The sequence below is a fragment of the Ctenocephalides felis genome, unplaced genomic scaffold (genome assembly GCF_003426905.1).
Source record: "Ctenocephalides felis isolate EL2017-DRISC unplaced genomic scaffold, ASM342690v1 CF-g0.4_SCAFFOLD_01886, whole genome shotgun sequence".
Lineage (NCBI taxonomy): Eukaryota > Metazoa > Arthropoda > Insecta > Siphonaptera > Pulicidae > Ctenocephalides > Ctenocephalides felis.
In genome coordinates, this window is record NW_020538040.1 from 15,720,336 (window position 1) to 15,737,775 (window position 17,440).

At 34.6% G+C, this 17,440-nt stretch overlaps 1 protein-coding gene across 1 annotated transcript in view; it reads right to left on the minus strand.

Moving 5' to 3' along the window:
- Positions 1–460: 460 nt before the first annotated feature.
- LOC113376929 (homeobox protein cut-like) overlaps positions 461–17,440 on the minus strand; it is a 153,981-nt gene continuing 137,001 nt past the window's right edge. Inside the window, exons 4-10 of the mRNA XM_026617042.1 lie at positions 16,699–16,823; positions 14,983–15,786; positions 3,704–4,058; positions 2,590–3,500; positions 2,295–2,452; positions 1,926–2,243; positions 461–1,802 (exon numbers count right to left, since the gene is read on the minus strand). Coding sequence (XP_026472827.1) covers positions 528–1,802; positions 1,926–2,243; positions 2,295–2,452; positions 2,590–3,500; positions 3,704–4,058; positions 14,983–15,786; positions 16,699–16,823 — 3,946 coding nt within the window. The 3' untranslated portion in view covers positions 461–527. The remainder of the gene's footprint in view (positions 1,803–1,925; positions 2,244–2,294; positions 2,453–2,589; positions 3,501–3,703; positions 4,059–14,982; positions 15,787–16,698; positions 16,824–17,440) is intronic.

A 17,440-nucleotide genomic window follows, 5' to 3' on the forward strand; every position in this document is an offset into this window, starting at 1 on the left:
TTTGGAAACTGCTGATCGTATTTTATCACAAAATGAAAATTTCTTATCAGCCATGTCACAAATCTTTGATTTCATATTTGGCTTCAAGTTATTACAATACTTAAACTCTAATTAAAATCACTAATATAGAAAAAGTATTAACAGTCTTTTAAAATGTTCAAGAAAACAAAAACAAACAAGGAACCATAAGGTTGTTGTTTGAACAAAATTTAAAACAATTAAAAATTATATAATAAAAATATAATTATAAATAATATTATGTCTAACTACAGATCAAATCGTCATTAAAGACTAACCACAATCGCATATAACTAAGTTTTTGTAATCGAATCACAATTAAAAAACTGGGTTTCATTTGCCTATTTCATTGCACTGTTTGTAACATCTTAATATGACCATCGTCTTCACACTCGATGCATGTTAAACTATGGCACTTGCATAGAGAGCAATTGCATTACTTAAAATGTCCAAACCACTCTAATTGTTCGCAAGCAAATAATAAACATGGTCACTTAGAAATATTTAAATTAATAATCCCATCTTTCTTCTTCGGCGTTGTGTTTTACATCTGTGTCTTCATCCACAGTTGCAGTTTCGGTTTCAGTCTGTGCATCTGGCATGGGCTCATCTTCCTCATGTACCGGTTCTTCGGTATCAGTGGGAATTTCAGCCACCTCATCAGTCTCTGGCCTTTCTGCTTCAGATACATCATCTTCTGGAACCGGGGTTGGGTCAACTCTTACAGTTTCTGAACAATCGACCCTATAGTCTTCAGTTTTCATTACGCACACTCCATTTATAATGACCTCTTCTTGTGCTGAGGTGGGTTTTGCGGATTTGTCTTGCCAATCGGGATTAACCCATTGAGGAGCTGCAGGTTTGCGCCTGTTACTACGCGCAGCACTGCTGTTCCTAGGCTCACTATCCACTCCCGTTCTGTCTTCTTTCTCTTCCTCACATCTGTTACTTCTCGCTCCATCCTCAGATTCATCCTCACTAGCACAATCAGAATCAAATTCATCCCTATGTTTCATGGAAGACCCCATGCTTAAATCTAAACCACTCATTTGCTCCTTAACGGCCGTACTTAAAGCTCCTAATTGGTCTAAGTGATCAAAACCACGTCCGATCAAAGCAGCTAAATTACCAGTTGCAAAATAAGGAGGGTATGGTATGGGTACTGCGCCCATACCGATACGCTCTTTTTGTAACGTTAACAGTCTTTGGTTCAGAAGCAACTTAAATTGAACTGGGTCAAAAGGTACCTGCTGACTGCCAGGTTCTCTAGAAGGTGCATCATTAGGCTGCCCATGAGGAACCTGTTGCTTCAAACGCATACGATGATTGTGGAACCAATTAGTTATAGTACGGGTAGACAGATTCAATTCGACTGCTAAGAATTCAATAGTGGCAACATTAGGATAAGCATCTAGAGCAAATGCTAAACGCAGTGCTTCTTTCTGCTCTTCGGAAAACAGCACTCTCTGTTTCTTAGTGCTTGGAGGACCATTCTGTGGACCAGGTGAATGTGAGTGGTAGAACTCGGAAGTGTCATTGGATGAGGTATCTGAGCTGTTGTCTTGTGCACCACCAGGCCCAGTTGATCGGCGGCGTTTATTAGCTTCCCGGCGTTCGTTTTTGAGTGCTTGCAAACGATCAACATTATGGGCATCACTTAGCCATAACTGCATACGAATGAATGGTTCACGTCCTTTGATGCTCAGCATGTGCCATGGTTTAGGCTTGGATAAAAGTTCACTTACTGAACCCTGAGATAAGCCAAGTACAGCTTCACCAAATATCTAAAATTGAAATATGCCAGTTAGAAATAAATTGATAGAAATATTACATTTATTAACTTAACATTATATAATGCAATAGCTGATTATAATTCTGATTTTATATAAAATCAAATATTAATTTACCTTTTGTCCAATGTTGTTTGCCAATAAAGCTTCTTTGATTTTAGTAGTAATGGTTTGTGTATCTAAATCCTGAGTCAAAGCCGCCATTTCATAAACACTTGGTGATATGTGCTGATGCAAACTTCTCATAACACCACCTTGTTGCTGTTGTGCCTGCTGTGACATTGGCGAATGTTGCATTGGTGAATGATGTACTCCCATGCTCGGTTTACCCATAGCCATTTCTTGTTTGATTTGATCTCTTTGGTTGTGTAAAGTAATAGCGTGGTGTGGAGGCATTCCTGGTGGTGTTAACAACATGGGCTGTTGTTGCTGTTGCTGTTGTTGTTGCTGCTGCATTTGTTGTTGTTGTTGAGAATTCAACATGGCAGCGGTCATACCAGGAGGAAGAGCGCCATGTGGATTCATAGCGCCTAATTGAAGGGAAGCGGGCAAGAGACTGTTGTGCTCTTGTTTGAGTTTTGATAAAATGCTTGAGGCATCAGTCATCATTTTAGGAGCATTGGTCATTTGTTTGCTTAAATTTGCTGGACATTCTGAAATATAAAATATAAAATTAGTATTTTTAATATTTAGCTTTTCAATAATAATATAGTAAAAATTTGTCATATGAAAGATTGTCGAATTATTTCATAAAATGAATTAAGAAGATAATCATACTCACGTGGACTACCGCTGTAGCTTCCAGTTCTCATTAATTTTTCAGGAGCAATCTTGTATTGACTGGCCACCAGTTTATGCACGGCATTCTCGTCTTCCAAAAACATCTTCATTCTAATGAACGGTTCCCGACCTTTTTGTGTCAACATATGCCACGGTTTGGGTCTGGCTAATAAATCGCTAACAGATCCTTGGGAGAGACCTAATACAGATTCTCCAAAAAGACGTTGAGAAATCGAATATTGGCTCAGGGATTCCTTGACTCTCCGAACAATTTCTTCGGTATTTAGATTATTGAATAAATCGAATTGTTGTTGAGTTATTGGTGGCAAAACTGCCTTAAGTGGTCTTTGAGATGGACTGTGATGTGTTGGGTTAGGCGGTTGCGAGATCAAAGAGTTCGTGATAGAGGCCATCCGCTGCAAAGGACTTGCCACAGCACCAGTGCTGTATTCTTCGGTAGGAGTCATGGCTGGTGGCAAGATAGCATTTCCTAATGGGCTAGACGCTGACGAATTGGTAGTAGTGGTATTAGATTCTTGTTTTGGTCTCACAAGGCTAAATGCACTTCCACAATGTCTGGCTTGTTCGTTTTCATCTTTACCTTCGGGATCGCCATTCATCATCTTTGCTGACATCATAGCTTCTTTAGGTAAGGACAAGTCTTGTGCAGAAGCTCCATTTAGTTGTTGCATGTGTTGCAAGGCAAGTAAGTTCGGCAATCCAGGTAGTCCCGGCAAGCCTGGTAATCCGGGAATACCGGAAAGTCCGGCAAGTTGACCAGCAGCTCCGCTTTGTTGTTGCTGTTGCATCTTCAACAGTTCACGGTGGTAAGCTTCAATGGCAAGACGCACGTTTTCATCAGGCATTCGTTGTTCACTTGGGTTTGATCCACTGAAAAAGTTGGGAAACAAACTAAACGTTAGTTCTAGTAGCTGTTCTCGACTGTTACATGGAGATAAGATTTATTTTCCTTAATCATTAGATAAACTATTCGTTATTTATTATTGATTTATATTTTTCAAACAAGTCAAATTGACATTGGATTATAGTAAAATCCTAACGAATTATGAAAATCTAATTATTATGGAATCAAATAAAAAGGAATAGATAATTACCCTGGGAAACCAGCAGCTCCGGCGTCCCTTGCGACATCTACTCTTCTACCCATTAATTTAGCCAATTCTTCTTGGTAAATTCGGGCAACTTTGTCTTGAGAGATATCATCATTTTCGTATTTTCTCATTCTACGACCATGCTGGGATCCAGAATCTCTGGATCCGTAAGGTGATGGTGGTGCATCTTCAGCACTAGCTCTATCTTCATCATCTTGTGGAGAAGCGCCTCCGGGCTGGGGTAATCCTGGACCACCTTTCATTAAATGACTTGCTTCAGACAGAATGTGAGCAATGCGTTCTTCTGTCATGTCGGAGGAATCGTGACGGCCGAACGGGGCCATGCCTGGTTCTTTACCTAAAAGAAAGAATCAATTGATTTAAAATTTATTTGAAACAAACACAAATTTATGACTAAAATTTTATTTAAATAAAAATATAATTGTGCCCCTTTACTGACCACCTCTAATGCTTACAAGTCAACTACAACCGCAACTTCACCCAATATTTAGTATTTAAGTACCGAATCAATCAATACAGTTACTTATGTATAATATTTCGAAATAATTGCTCCAAACCAAATGCCATATTTAATTATCTATGTTTCTTTGATTGAACTGTTATTGCTAATATGATTAATGCATACTAAATGTTAAGTGTTCGATCTAACTCGTATAAAAACAATTGCAGCAGTTCGAATAAATCGACAAATTAATGACAGAAATATCATAGTAAGTAGCAATTATCATTAGGAGTATCTTATTAGGTAAATAGTCATAGGTCTAGATGTCAATTTCTTTTGTATCGATTCAGACTAGTTTGGATTGATTTTATCAATTATGCATTAATTACTTTTGTAGTACACGGGAAGACTTCTTTTTGGAGAAACAAAATGCATTTAACTTTAAAATAATTTTCCTAACTTTGTGTATATTTATTTTTTATAAAATGGGATGTTCATAAATTCGAACTCCTAGCCTAGTATATATTACAACTTTCTAATCACCTTTTCGATTATGCCCCGATATACATTGGCATATAAGCGCTCATGTAGTATTATATTTCAAGTAATTTATTTCGTATTAAGTACCTTTGATATGAAAGAATTCTGTGTAATTTTCAATATACAGCGTGATGATTATTGGATAAAAAGTTCGAAGTTTTTTTTAAACTACTAATATACCGAATCAGAAAAAAACTAATATAATAATAATATCGTGATTTTGTGGTCATGATTAATATAAAGAATGGGAACAAAATGATGATTGTATCCAAAACCGCGAAATTAGAGTTGAATGATATTAGCTCGTTAAATATGGAATAAAAAATGTTATTAGTCATAATAGAGCGATACATTTCTTGAGGGCATGTTATTAACTTCCCGAAGGAGGAGTCTGTTTTCACCAGCAAATCCGACTTGGTAATTAATAAATGAAAACTGTTTACAAGATTCTGATTAGATAAAAGCCAGGCGTGCTGTTTTTTCATAATTGTTACAATTTTAATGTAACTAGTTATGAAGATTGAGTTAATGGTATCAAAGAACACCCTGAAGTATTATAGGCATACGAAAAGTGGTTGAATTGTACAAAATCAATAAAGTTTGGAATAATTCGGTTTTAGTTTTTTTTATTAATAATTTGTTAATAATGTCGTGTTGTTTTATTCCGCAATCAATAAAATCAAATCCATCTATGATCGTTCCATCGCAGGTAATTCCGTTCACATGCGCTAGATTAGAACCATATCCGCCGCTGCCGCCGTCTTTTTGCGTCATCTTCGATCGGAACGGTAAAAAAAATAACAATGCGTCAAACTCTTATATAGTACCTACTAACGATTGATTTGCTCACGCGATCGCACTATTCGTTCAGAAATGAACAATGAAAAGAAATGAAAAAAATGTGAACTTGTGTGTATATGAAGAATTATTATATTTATCGAGAATCGTGTCAGGAAATCAGAAACAGGAAGAAGCCAAAGTGGCTTCGAGAATAGAAAATGTCAATCAACTTGTACGAACTACGATTTTGTTGTCAAAAAGTTTAACGCTATTGCACTTCTAAGAGTTGGAATCAAATTGAAAAAAGAATTTATTGAATTATAAAGTTTATTGTTTCTTTTACCCTTGCGGAGAAGTGTCAATATTCCTAGACGAGCAGTGATGGCATTTTTATGTATTTATTTATCAGAATAGCGTTTTCTATGACTAGCCCACGTTCCTAACCATTACACCATGGAGGGCTCTAAATAATTCTTATGACGATGGAAATTTTGGAATGCGTGTCACTAATCAATTTGTGTTACATTTTCGTTTTTATTACAAGTGTCATACTTTTTGCCCATCAACACTTAAAAGTTGCAATTCCGCATATATGTGTCCTGAAGGCATTTGCTTTCGCATTCTTACCAAAAATGTATATATATATATATATATATATATATATATATATATATATATCTACGCATACAATAAATGATAAAGGCGAATTTACGAGCTTAAGATGTTTGCAAACAGAGGATTGCAACACTTTTAAGAGGACATTTATTGTTCTAGTCCAACTAGTGAAAAAGAAATATATGCAAATTATTTTTTCAACAGTGTTAAGCATAATTTCACCGATCTATACTGCATTTATCAGCAGGTGCATTTATTAGACAACCGATTCCGTCCAAGGATTTTTGAGGATAGTAAGTTAGCTTTTGAGGCAGAAATAAGAGTCTTAAATTGAACGCTTTGTCTCATATTGATCATCGCAAAGAAAACTCTTATAAAATTTCAAATGTTCATTGTTATGAGCTAAAATTTGGTATAAATAAAGTTATATCAAATCTGTTATTCAAGTTGTTTATCCGAATGGAAAATGCTTCAAAGCTTCTTTGTTATTCTTGTGGAACAATAATAGTAAACATCCAGAAATTAAGTGAATATATGGAATAATTATAATGTTATTTTTCTAAGTACCACCGATTATTTTTGCAATTTTCAATGTTTCATATCATAAAGAATATTTTTTCTGGCTAGAGCTGCAGAAAGTTGTTTCTTCTACTAGACTTTTTCTGGTGTTCTAAGTGTAAGTAAGATTACATTTAGTTTGTAATTATTCAAAGGTGAATTTCCGTAGAAAGCAAAAATTTCTGGTCGAGTGAATTATTATTATTTAATCCAGAAATTAAGTGAATATATGGAATAATTATAATGTTATTTTTCTAAGTACCACCGATTATTTTTGCAATTTTCAATATTTAAGTTTCATATCATAAAAAATCATTTTTTCTAGCTAGAGCTCAGAACGTTGTTTCTTCTACTAGACTTCTTCTGGTGTTCTAAGTGTAAGTAAGATTACATTTAGTTTGTAATTATTCAAAGGCGAATTTCCGTAGAAAACAAATATGTCTGGTCAAGTGAATTATTATTATTATTTTTTATCCCAATTGTCCATGGACCTGCCTTCATGCAGACCACCACCATTTATTATTATCATCCCAATTGTAAGTGGAATTCCGCGATCCCAAGGTTTCGACCTGCTGTCATCAGGTGTTCCTGTGCAATCCGTGACGAATATTCAATACTCGGACGCACACACACAGCTTCAATTTTTTTCGCCGCCGTCCACGGACAAAAGTCGCGGCTCGACGCGGCGGCCTCTTTGATCTCCGGCCGCGCCGCACTCGCCGTCAAATGCTATTTTATGCGTTTGACGCATTGCAACTTCTAGCTTTATCGTCGCTTGATTAACAGCAAAATAATACTTTCTGCCCGTTGCGGATATTATGAAACATGTAACACATCTAGGAGCCATCTGACATCGGGAAGAACAACTTTTGGTTTTGATATCGAGAGTAATTGACCAAGAACTAGGAAATGGTGATGTGATTAGATCGAATTTGTGGGATTAGGGAAATATTGGATTTTTGAGTCAATTCAGGGATGATGTACAAGTATAATTAGAAGGTACTGATTTAATAATAAATATAGGTAATTAGATCCGGGAACCACCTGGTTTCTTAAACTTCTATCCATTACTAATTTATGCTGCATCAAAATATGGGAGTTATTCCACCAAAGTTATGGTATATTCCAAGTAAATAGCAATATGTTTCCAAGTGAAAATAGCCCTCACCCGGCATTGTTGCACTATATACTTGCCCTATTACAGAGATTGTAATAAAAAAAATTATCATACAGAGATGTGACAACTGTTTGGGTTGCCATCTGTAATAAAACAGATATTGATCACAACAGCTCATAGAACTCATACGTTCTGATCGCTGTTCAAATAAAATTATTAAAAAAAATATTCCAAGTACTTATGAAGTACTTGTAATAATAACAAAGAAGCGTCAGATCCAATAACAAATATTAATAAGTAGTCTAGAAATCACTTGGTTTCCTAAATTTGTATCCATTACTACTGCAACATATGAACAACATTATAGTCGGTCGTACCATGTTTGTATTCCATGCATTTTATAGATAAATTTAATTAAAATATTAAGTACAAAGCGGAAATTTATTGATACGCCGAATGCAATAAACGATTATTATATTATAATATTCAACCTATTACCACTACCCATGAAAAATGCATATGTTATTTCACTTATCAATCGTTTCAAGATATTTTTTCGAGTTTTACGACCTATTCCTTTAATGGAGCTATAAACTTCGATCGATTTCAAAGGATTAAATCTATAGCAAATAACACATAATAAAATCTTGGATTGTGCGTGTCTTCGGAACTGAAAATTGTTTATTGGATACGATGATTTCTTATCCGACGTCGATTGGCGTTTTTGCCCTAATAGGTTTTTTACAATTTAATGGCTTTATTGCTAGAAGACTTGAACGCCGATGTTGGGATACTGATTGGTAATAGAACACATGGCGAGGAAGTAAATATTTTGTCTACTGTAAATTCGGTTATAGATAAATGAAATTTAGTTTTGGTTTCATCTTTATGTATCAATAATCTGCACATCTTTTCAATCCCCATATACTTTAACTGACTTTTAGAATAATAATAATAGAAATAATTCTTATCAACCTATAAAAAGTCTACATCTTCAGGGATAAAAATTAACTTCTCTACAAATTCCTGACCTAAACCTTCTTATTGAAATTTAAATTCGCAAAATAATACATTTTCATGAGTTTATGATTTTATAATATGCAGACTAAAACTATTTATTATTTCCTTTATTTCTTTTACCATGAGGCCCCATTCTAACAATTGTTATATTTTATCAGAAATCGAACTCTGAGCAGTTCTCGTGACGGCCAACAAACAGAAAAGGGTGTTCAATAAAATATAAAAAGTTGCTGCATTTACAAACATATGAGAAATAGATTTCTTTGAAATTCAATCTCAGCAATAAAAGTCAGACGCCATAAAATTTCGATGGGTATATTTTGCACTATAGAATTGATTTTTTATGTGCAATAATGAGGAACTCTAAATCAATTATTGCATTTTTGCATTTTTGGACCCGGCATAAATTAAAAGAAAATTGTAAAAAAATAGTATATAGGAAAAGTTTGAATTAGCTAATTATTTTGTATCAGTATTTACAATCGACTCATTGTCATGTAATATTTACATTTTGATCCCATAAGCATGTTGTGACGTTCGAAGATTCAAATCTGCCTGTCATTGATACATCAAATTTATCACTGCAGAATGACACTAAGATTTTATCAACTTAATTTTCAAGTATAATAATTATCATGAATTATAGTAAATGGAAAACGAACCATAGGAAAAACGTGTTTTGTAAGAAATACCCAATAGCAAATACAAATCAACGAGCAACTTTTAGTAGAGAGTCCTTTACATAATGGATCCTTTAAATAGAAAATTAATAATATTAATTGTAGGTATGGTAACAAGTTGTATTCTTCGGTTGTGATTACTACATAAGCACTATTAGGATTAACAAAAGGGTTTTTGGTCAATTTCTCCATTGACCTTCTTGCTCACTTCAGTATTTTGTGACCGAGCGGTAAATTGCTCTCTTAATTGCCCTTATATCATTTTAGGGATAGAAAATAGATTATGTCGGAAGAATAGTTTTAATTGACTTTTGAACAAGCGTAATAGATCAGATAGGTGATATTGTTTGAAAATAAGCGCCAATGGTGGAAGGTTCAAAATTGTAAACATGTTTCCTCCTATTTTTTTTTAAATTTGTTTCAATCAAAATATAAACTATTTAAGTTGCAACTATCAAATACAATTATTAAGTACTTGTATGTATTTGTTTTATTCCATTCTGGCGATTTTTAACCTTTACTACTTCGTTTACCAATCGATTAGAATATTAGGAGCATCATTTAGTCATCCGCAAAATGAGCGCGTGCGACAACGACGTTAGGTAAAAAGGGTCACACTACGAACAAAGGGATGAAAAGGGTTAATTGTTATAATTTGGGGATAATTTATATGTAAAATACTTTGTCCGATGACTATGTCCGCTGGTCATGTTCTATCTGCATTTACCTCCGTTACACATTCACAGGTAATGCAAATACGGGAAAGGATTTTATGTGATGGTAAAATATAAAACAGACACAATATAATTTTTACTCAGACAAAGAGTGAATTAAACATTAGTAAATTCATATAATTTATTTTTTATTTTTTTCCCTTATTTTGTTATCCTGATCTATTACCAAAGTCGTCGATCTACCTACATCAAAATGCATATTGCCAAGCTTCGAACAATATATATTTTTCATTTTCATTTATTATTTCTGCATACGTTTTCCACATAGTTCATTTTTATTTCATTTTATTTTATTTGAGCTAGCGTGAACAATCGCTTATTGAGATTTACAACGAAAGCGAACAAAATGTGTGTGAAATATCGTGCTAGCAGGTCGCGAGCGTGCAGAATGTTAGGAAAATATTGATAAATGGCAGTTTAAATGTATCAACAGTTATATTTTTGTACTTTTTTCGATAGTGAATAACGAAAAAATAGGATGATGTATTATCCAATCGCTACGGCACGTTTTTAATAATAAAGACCTATGTGACCTATCGCTAAATTTGAATCACCAGTCAAATTTGACCGCTGTTTTTTGCAATAGTAGATTAAATATGTCCATTATTATTGTGATAATTGTAGGTACATTAGTGACGCCACATCAGGGATTGAAAACCTCGACGGACGAACATAACTCGTAAATCACCCGAGAGTACTTAGCCGTTAAGCAATAAAAGTACATTGACTGTAGAGTTAAGTCTTTGAAGTCAGTTATAAATACGACAGTTTTGAATGGAAATAGATGTTGTTATGGAATCGTAAACAAATAATTTAAGTCTAATCTTTGGTAATGGTTGATAATAATGAAATTGAATTTATCGCTATTTTTATTCGTGGTGAGATGTTTATTTCAGTTGGGATGGTTGTCCTAGATAGTTCTATGCGAGGAGCATTGTTTGGTAGCCAAGAAGACTTCACACTTAATTAATCTATGTATGTCCCAAATTTTGTACCAGGTGGACAAAATCAGCATTTTACTGTTACGATTGATACTGCTAAAATGTATTTTTATGTCCATTTATTGGTTGCTTTACGAGGAGCCAGTAGGTATTTTTACAATTGATACACCTCAATGTATATTTTTATTACCCCAAAAGTGTACTTTTATTTCTTTAACCCTTAATCTAGTGCCCGGACCGCGTACATTGTCGATTATTTTTTTCCAATTTTGAATTTTAATCACTATGTCGTATTGTGTTGTCGTACATCCAAAGCTACATACAATATTCCCCTCTTTTCAAATAATTTTCGGAAGGCTATTTAATCCAATTTACGAACCTGCAGATATTGTCTGTGAGAAAACAAGACAACAAAAGTCGGATAATAACTGCAGTGCTGCTTCTATTTTCACCTCTCTCTGTGTGAAAAACTATATACGCACTTGTTTCTACGCGGTTGTCACCGGCAATATTCGTATTTTACGTTCATATGTTATAACCCCGACAAGAAAAAAGGATGCAGTTTCTGAAAAACTTCGAAAACCGGGAGCCGGAGGAGGAAAAATACTTCTTTTAAGAGAAAATTTTCGATGTAAGTGATTTTCTGGAGTTCAATGGTAGGAACGTGGGTTGGCACAAAAAAGTCCAGAATTGGATGCCAACTTAGGCCCCAATATGGGTGCAGTTTCTGCAAAACTTCAAAAACCTGGAGCAGAAGGAGGGAAAATACTTCTTCCATGAAAAAACACTCGCATATAAATGATTTTCTGGAGTGTAATGGTAGGAACGTGGGTTGGCACAAACTAGTCCCGATTTGGATGCCAACTTCGGCCAATATGGATGCAGTTTCTGAAAAACTTCGAAAAATCGGAGCAGAAGGAGGAAAAATAATTCTTTCATGAAAAAACGTTAGATATGAATCTGTAGTGTAATTTCAAGAACGTGGGTTGGCACAAACCAGTTCCGAATTGGATGCAAATTGGATCAGCATGATATCAAACTTCCATTTTAAGTTTTAGATCTTAAATATGATCGCAAGTAAAAATGAACTTTCGTGAACATTGCTGTAACACATAGATGCTAACAATAGTAGATATACATATCCAATATATATATATAGTCTACACATAAAAAAATGAGTGGTTGACCCCTGAGTTGCTCTCTCGAGGAAAGTACTAAGTCAGAATGTACCATAGCAAAACACAGCTCATAGAACACTTTGTTCTGATCGCTGTATTGTATAGAGTTTTTTAATGTACGTCTTATAAATTATTGAAAAAATCTGTTTTTTACATATAGAATATTTTCTCAAAAGTCTTTTCCTATTTTTCCTACCAGCTGCCAGTTTTTCCTATCCTCCCCGGTTGTTTCAATATTCGGCCGTGGTGTCTTTGTGTCTCGTATTCGGGACATTTAAAAAAAAATGTGTGTGGTCATACAAGTAATATACAACCCGTGGACGCCGCACGATTCATAATTCTTAAAATCCGCCGCGGAATATTTTCCGTATATGCAAATGTTCCGTGGGGGCGATAAAATACACAGATACGCATGTAGACATATAAAAGTAAAAATATCAATATCAATAGTGTGAAATTTTGGATCAAAAATATATTTAGAAGTCGATTTAATCCTGTACTAGGCACTTCGATGTGGTACAGCAATGGAATATTTATAAAAAAAATCTGAATCGACTGTCCCAAATCTTTTTCTGCAACTGAAATTGTTAGAGGGAGCATCTCAACCCGTAATTTAGTTTTTTGAAAATTTTGTTTTGTAAAAATTACAATTGTTAAGAACAAATGGACTTAAAAGTCGATGATATTTAAGGACTTTCTTTTGACTACAGACTGTATCAATATGCAAAGTTTCATCAAAATAGCGAAAGAGTAAACTTGAGGTTACCATTGTTAGTCTCGTTCATTAGCAAATCTTGTTTGAATCTAATTGGTCAAAAAATCCCTTCATTTAATTTTGTTTTATGTGACACTTCTACACATGAACAAGATTTATTTACTATATTTTAGCACCATGCTCCAAGCCTTGTTTTCATGTAGATGTTTTAAGAGCCTTGCTTCCACAAAGAAGAAGCTGATGTCGAGTTTTTTTTAAACGCAATAAAATCCAATGTCTCACTTTGCAGTGACAAAATTAAAGAAATGATTCAAGTCTTTACGATCTATTTGTCCAAATTGAAAAACTTTCCTACCATCTGTCCTCTTCCACTCCAACTTTTCCCTTACCCTTTCCCCTTTCGACGTCTAATTTTCGATTATTGCCAATCGCGCAAAGAACTATTATTATTTAAAGTTTAAAGTTTAGTTGCCTGCCATTGTTTTCTGTTGCCAAAGTTAGCCTTCCATATCGTTCCGTAGTGTTCTATCGTGTTTGCTATCATCGCATTCAGATCTGAATCGAAATTTATGCCCTCCCGCGCGCGGCAATTAATGAACTGGAGAATGCGCGCGTCGCAAAAGTGAAACAAAAGAATTACTAAACAGAAACAGTTAATCACTGATTTCTAAAGAAATCACAAATAATAGCTAAAACCCGCCGTCGCGGTTGTATAACCCCGATACACCCTACACGAGGCTGCTGCTTTTGCCCACCCTTGAGAAAATCAGAGAGCCGGGGGATAATGGATCGGTAATTGACAAATTGGGATTTATCTGATGGATAAACAATTTTTTATCTGATTTGTTTGAAGCATATTGACCAACACAAGGAAATCAACATTATAAACAATTTTGTCTAAACTATTAATTTTCGATTTTCTCTTTCATAGGTTAACATCAACCAAGTGATGATATGTTTAAATTTTTCACAACTACACTTATTTTGAATTGTAATTCTAGTTCTTCTTCTTACATATACTTTTGTAAATACATTTTAGTTTTTTTGACTGATTGAAATCACCATAGATTTTATCATATCTGAAGAATATTTCCCTAGTACCTAAAACACTTATTTTCCACCTAAAATAGTTCAATTCCCCATTCTCAGTCTATTACTACCAGCTACCCGTTTAGGAAGTTCCTTCTGAATAAAAAGGGTTAAAACTTTCATGAGATAAAGGATGCTTTAATAGAACAGCAAATAGAATAGAGAAAATAGATTCAAAATTAATGGTTTTAATTTTCAAGCGAGGGGATTTGCATAAGCGTAACGCAAACACCAAGCCATCGTGCTTTTATTATAGCCAGAAATATTGAAAGATATTATTACAATGATTTGCATTTATGTCCAGAATGATTCCGTCTAAAAGCATTATTATTGACTGATGCAGGCGGTCTATGTTCTGAATTTAGTGGATGAGGAACCCTAGATATGACTTTGACTTTTTTTTTAAATTTTCAACATAAAAAGTATTATTTTTGTGTGATAATTTATAAATTGTGCAAAACATTTAATACCTAAATAAACAGTAAGAACAATTTGAAGCGTTAAGTAGTCCGAAATTTTCAAAATTGTTAAGATATTAAAAATTTATACATATGTTATTAGCAAAACGTTTGTGTTTTTAAACAATTTTAGTTGAATTACTTTCGTATTGTTCTAGTGATTCTACCCTATGGTGCCCTGTCTGATTAGCTTCAACATCTATAATGAAATTGGCTCCTTTCTTAATCTAGCTTATTTTAAATTTTTCTGTTTGCAATAACGTTACCCATCGAACGCGACAGGGATCAAATTCCGCGACGAATTTTTACATTTCGCGGATTTCTTATTTCTTGGGTGGGCTAAGCAGTATGGGGGCACGCTTAAATATAACTAGGGAGTAACCTAGGCACTTACCTTTTTTCGGAATTAGGCTTTTCAGCAACAGCACAGCATTATCATCGCAAGCCCATGCATGCATCTTCCTGTAAGAATCTCTGCCTTTCTCAGTCAACTTGTCCCAAGGTTTCGGTTTGGATAGAAGTTCAGACACGGTGCCTTGGGATAACCCAAGTACGTATTTGGCGAATAAACGTTGACCAATGTTGTGCACTGATAGAAGCTCTCGTACTCTTCGCGATATGTGTAAGGTATCCAAATTTTGGTTTGCGTATTTATCCATGTTGTACCTCAACATCTCTTGCAATCGCGCTTCCATAGGATCTCCTTTGGGTATCAAGCTATCTCCCAAGCGACCGACCATAGCACCTGGTGGTAAATTTCCTGGATCCTCAGCAAATCGGTATGAACCGGTGAAAGGCTCCGTGCGTCCGTAATATCCACCACCGATCAGGGAATTATTCATCAGTCCTACATCTCCGTCCAGACGCAAAGAATTATTGTTGTGTTCTGGAGATTTTGTCGAACGACCATTGTGGGTAGGAGTCGTTTGTTCTGGTGGAGCAGGGGTTGAAGCAGCACTTGGAGATTTATCAGATCCACCTCGTTCACTCGGTGAGGCTAAGACACTTGCCGCCGATGAAGGTGCATGTTGACGTCTCCAACTACTAACGATTTCTTCTCCTAAAATTGGCCCGAATTGTTCAACATTTTGTAGTCCTGGAAATTGTGAATTGCCCTTTTCTTCTTCGGTAACGGTCTGTGGTGATCTTGAAGATTCTCGAACGGCGGCGATAGCAGTGCTGGCATCTAGATTTGAACCTGCGAACATAGAACAGGGGCCACATCTTATCTGAGACTAACTCCCTAGAGACGATATTAAGCGCGCCCCAGAAAATCCCAACACAAAACACAAACAAAGAATATATAACTACACTAAAATATCTGATATCGAAAAAAGCGATAGTTTATTCATAGTTTACGCGCGAAAATTAAAAACACAAAACCATATATATATATAGATACATGTGTAAAACACTCGTGGGTAACGATTATTGCAAAACATTTTTGTATAATATAATAAATAACACATACATTGCATATTTATAGTACATAAAGAAATTATAACCAAAACAATAACATAATAAAACAATAATGAATGCTATTAAAATTAATTATAATGGCGATCTTTTTGCTCTGCTTTTTTGTTGCAATGTTACAACCAGATCAGAAAGGAGAAGCATAACATGCACTTTATGAGTTAAGACAAGAAGATAACATTATGTGATGAGAGTTAAGAATCGCGCAACTATATGGGATCTATGGCAAAATCATAAAGTCAAAGTTAACAAAAGAAAAATATAAATAATTCCCATGGTTTATTATCTGCTCTCGATGTACTCACCTCCAGATGTCACAACTATTTTTATGCACAAATGGATGACTCAATAATGTAAAACATCTTGAGGTGTCGAGATTTTTATTAGAGATTTAGAAACAGAAAAAAATATAGATACTCAAAACAAAACTATTATTTTTGAAATCGTTGATGAAGAAACAAATCACCAATTCGTAACCTTTTACGATACTCGTGCAATTTACACCAATTATTTTTAATTTATGTTTGAAAATATGATTTACAACAAATACTCTACCATGCACATATAGAGGGATTCTGGCACTTCGCTTTTTATCATTTTTCTTAAAATTAATAATTTAGAAACTAATATTCACCTTCGATTGCTGTGGCTTTAATAGATTCGGATTGGGCAAGAGCTTTAGTTCTTTCAAGAACGAGTTGGTCGAATGGTTTAATTTCTTCTCCTGAACCAGGTTCTACGGACGGTGATCTCAAAACACTGAAAGATAAAAATAATAATTGTAAATAAATTATATCTTCAAAATTTCTTAAATGTTTGCATACATCGTTAATACTTTTAGCACATCTTGTTGTCAGTAGTTCACATATTATCGATAAACTTTTAGCACATAGTAAAATCCCTCGTACTGTAAAATGTTATGAATGAATTTTGTAAGGCCAAATATATTCTCATTTTTTTCCTCGAACAGGATACACCATATCGTAAAGGAATAAACAAAACTAAAAATTATTTCCAAAACCTAAACATCCTTTGTACTTCCAGGCCCAAATACAATAATTATTTGATGACTCCGTTTTATCAAGTTCTAATTTTTCACAAAAGTCGCGCCGCCTCTTTTGGTACAGAGACCCCTAAGATATAAAAATCTCGTAAACACATCCAAAAAAAAGAATTTCAGATAAAAAAAAAACTCCACAGTTTTATGACTGTTGATTTTTAACACCCTGTAGACAAATTTTATAACCAAATATCATTTCGTCGGGCTGCAAAGGGCGCCGACATATTTAGGGATTTTTTCGGCTCAACCTGCAATAAAATTTTCGGAACAAAATCAAAAAAAGCTCGCGGGCTGCTGCCGTAGGTTAAGATCATCG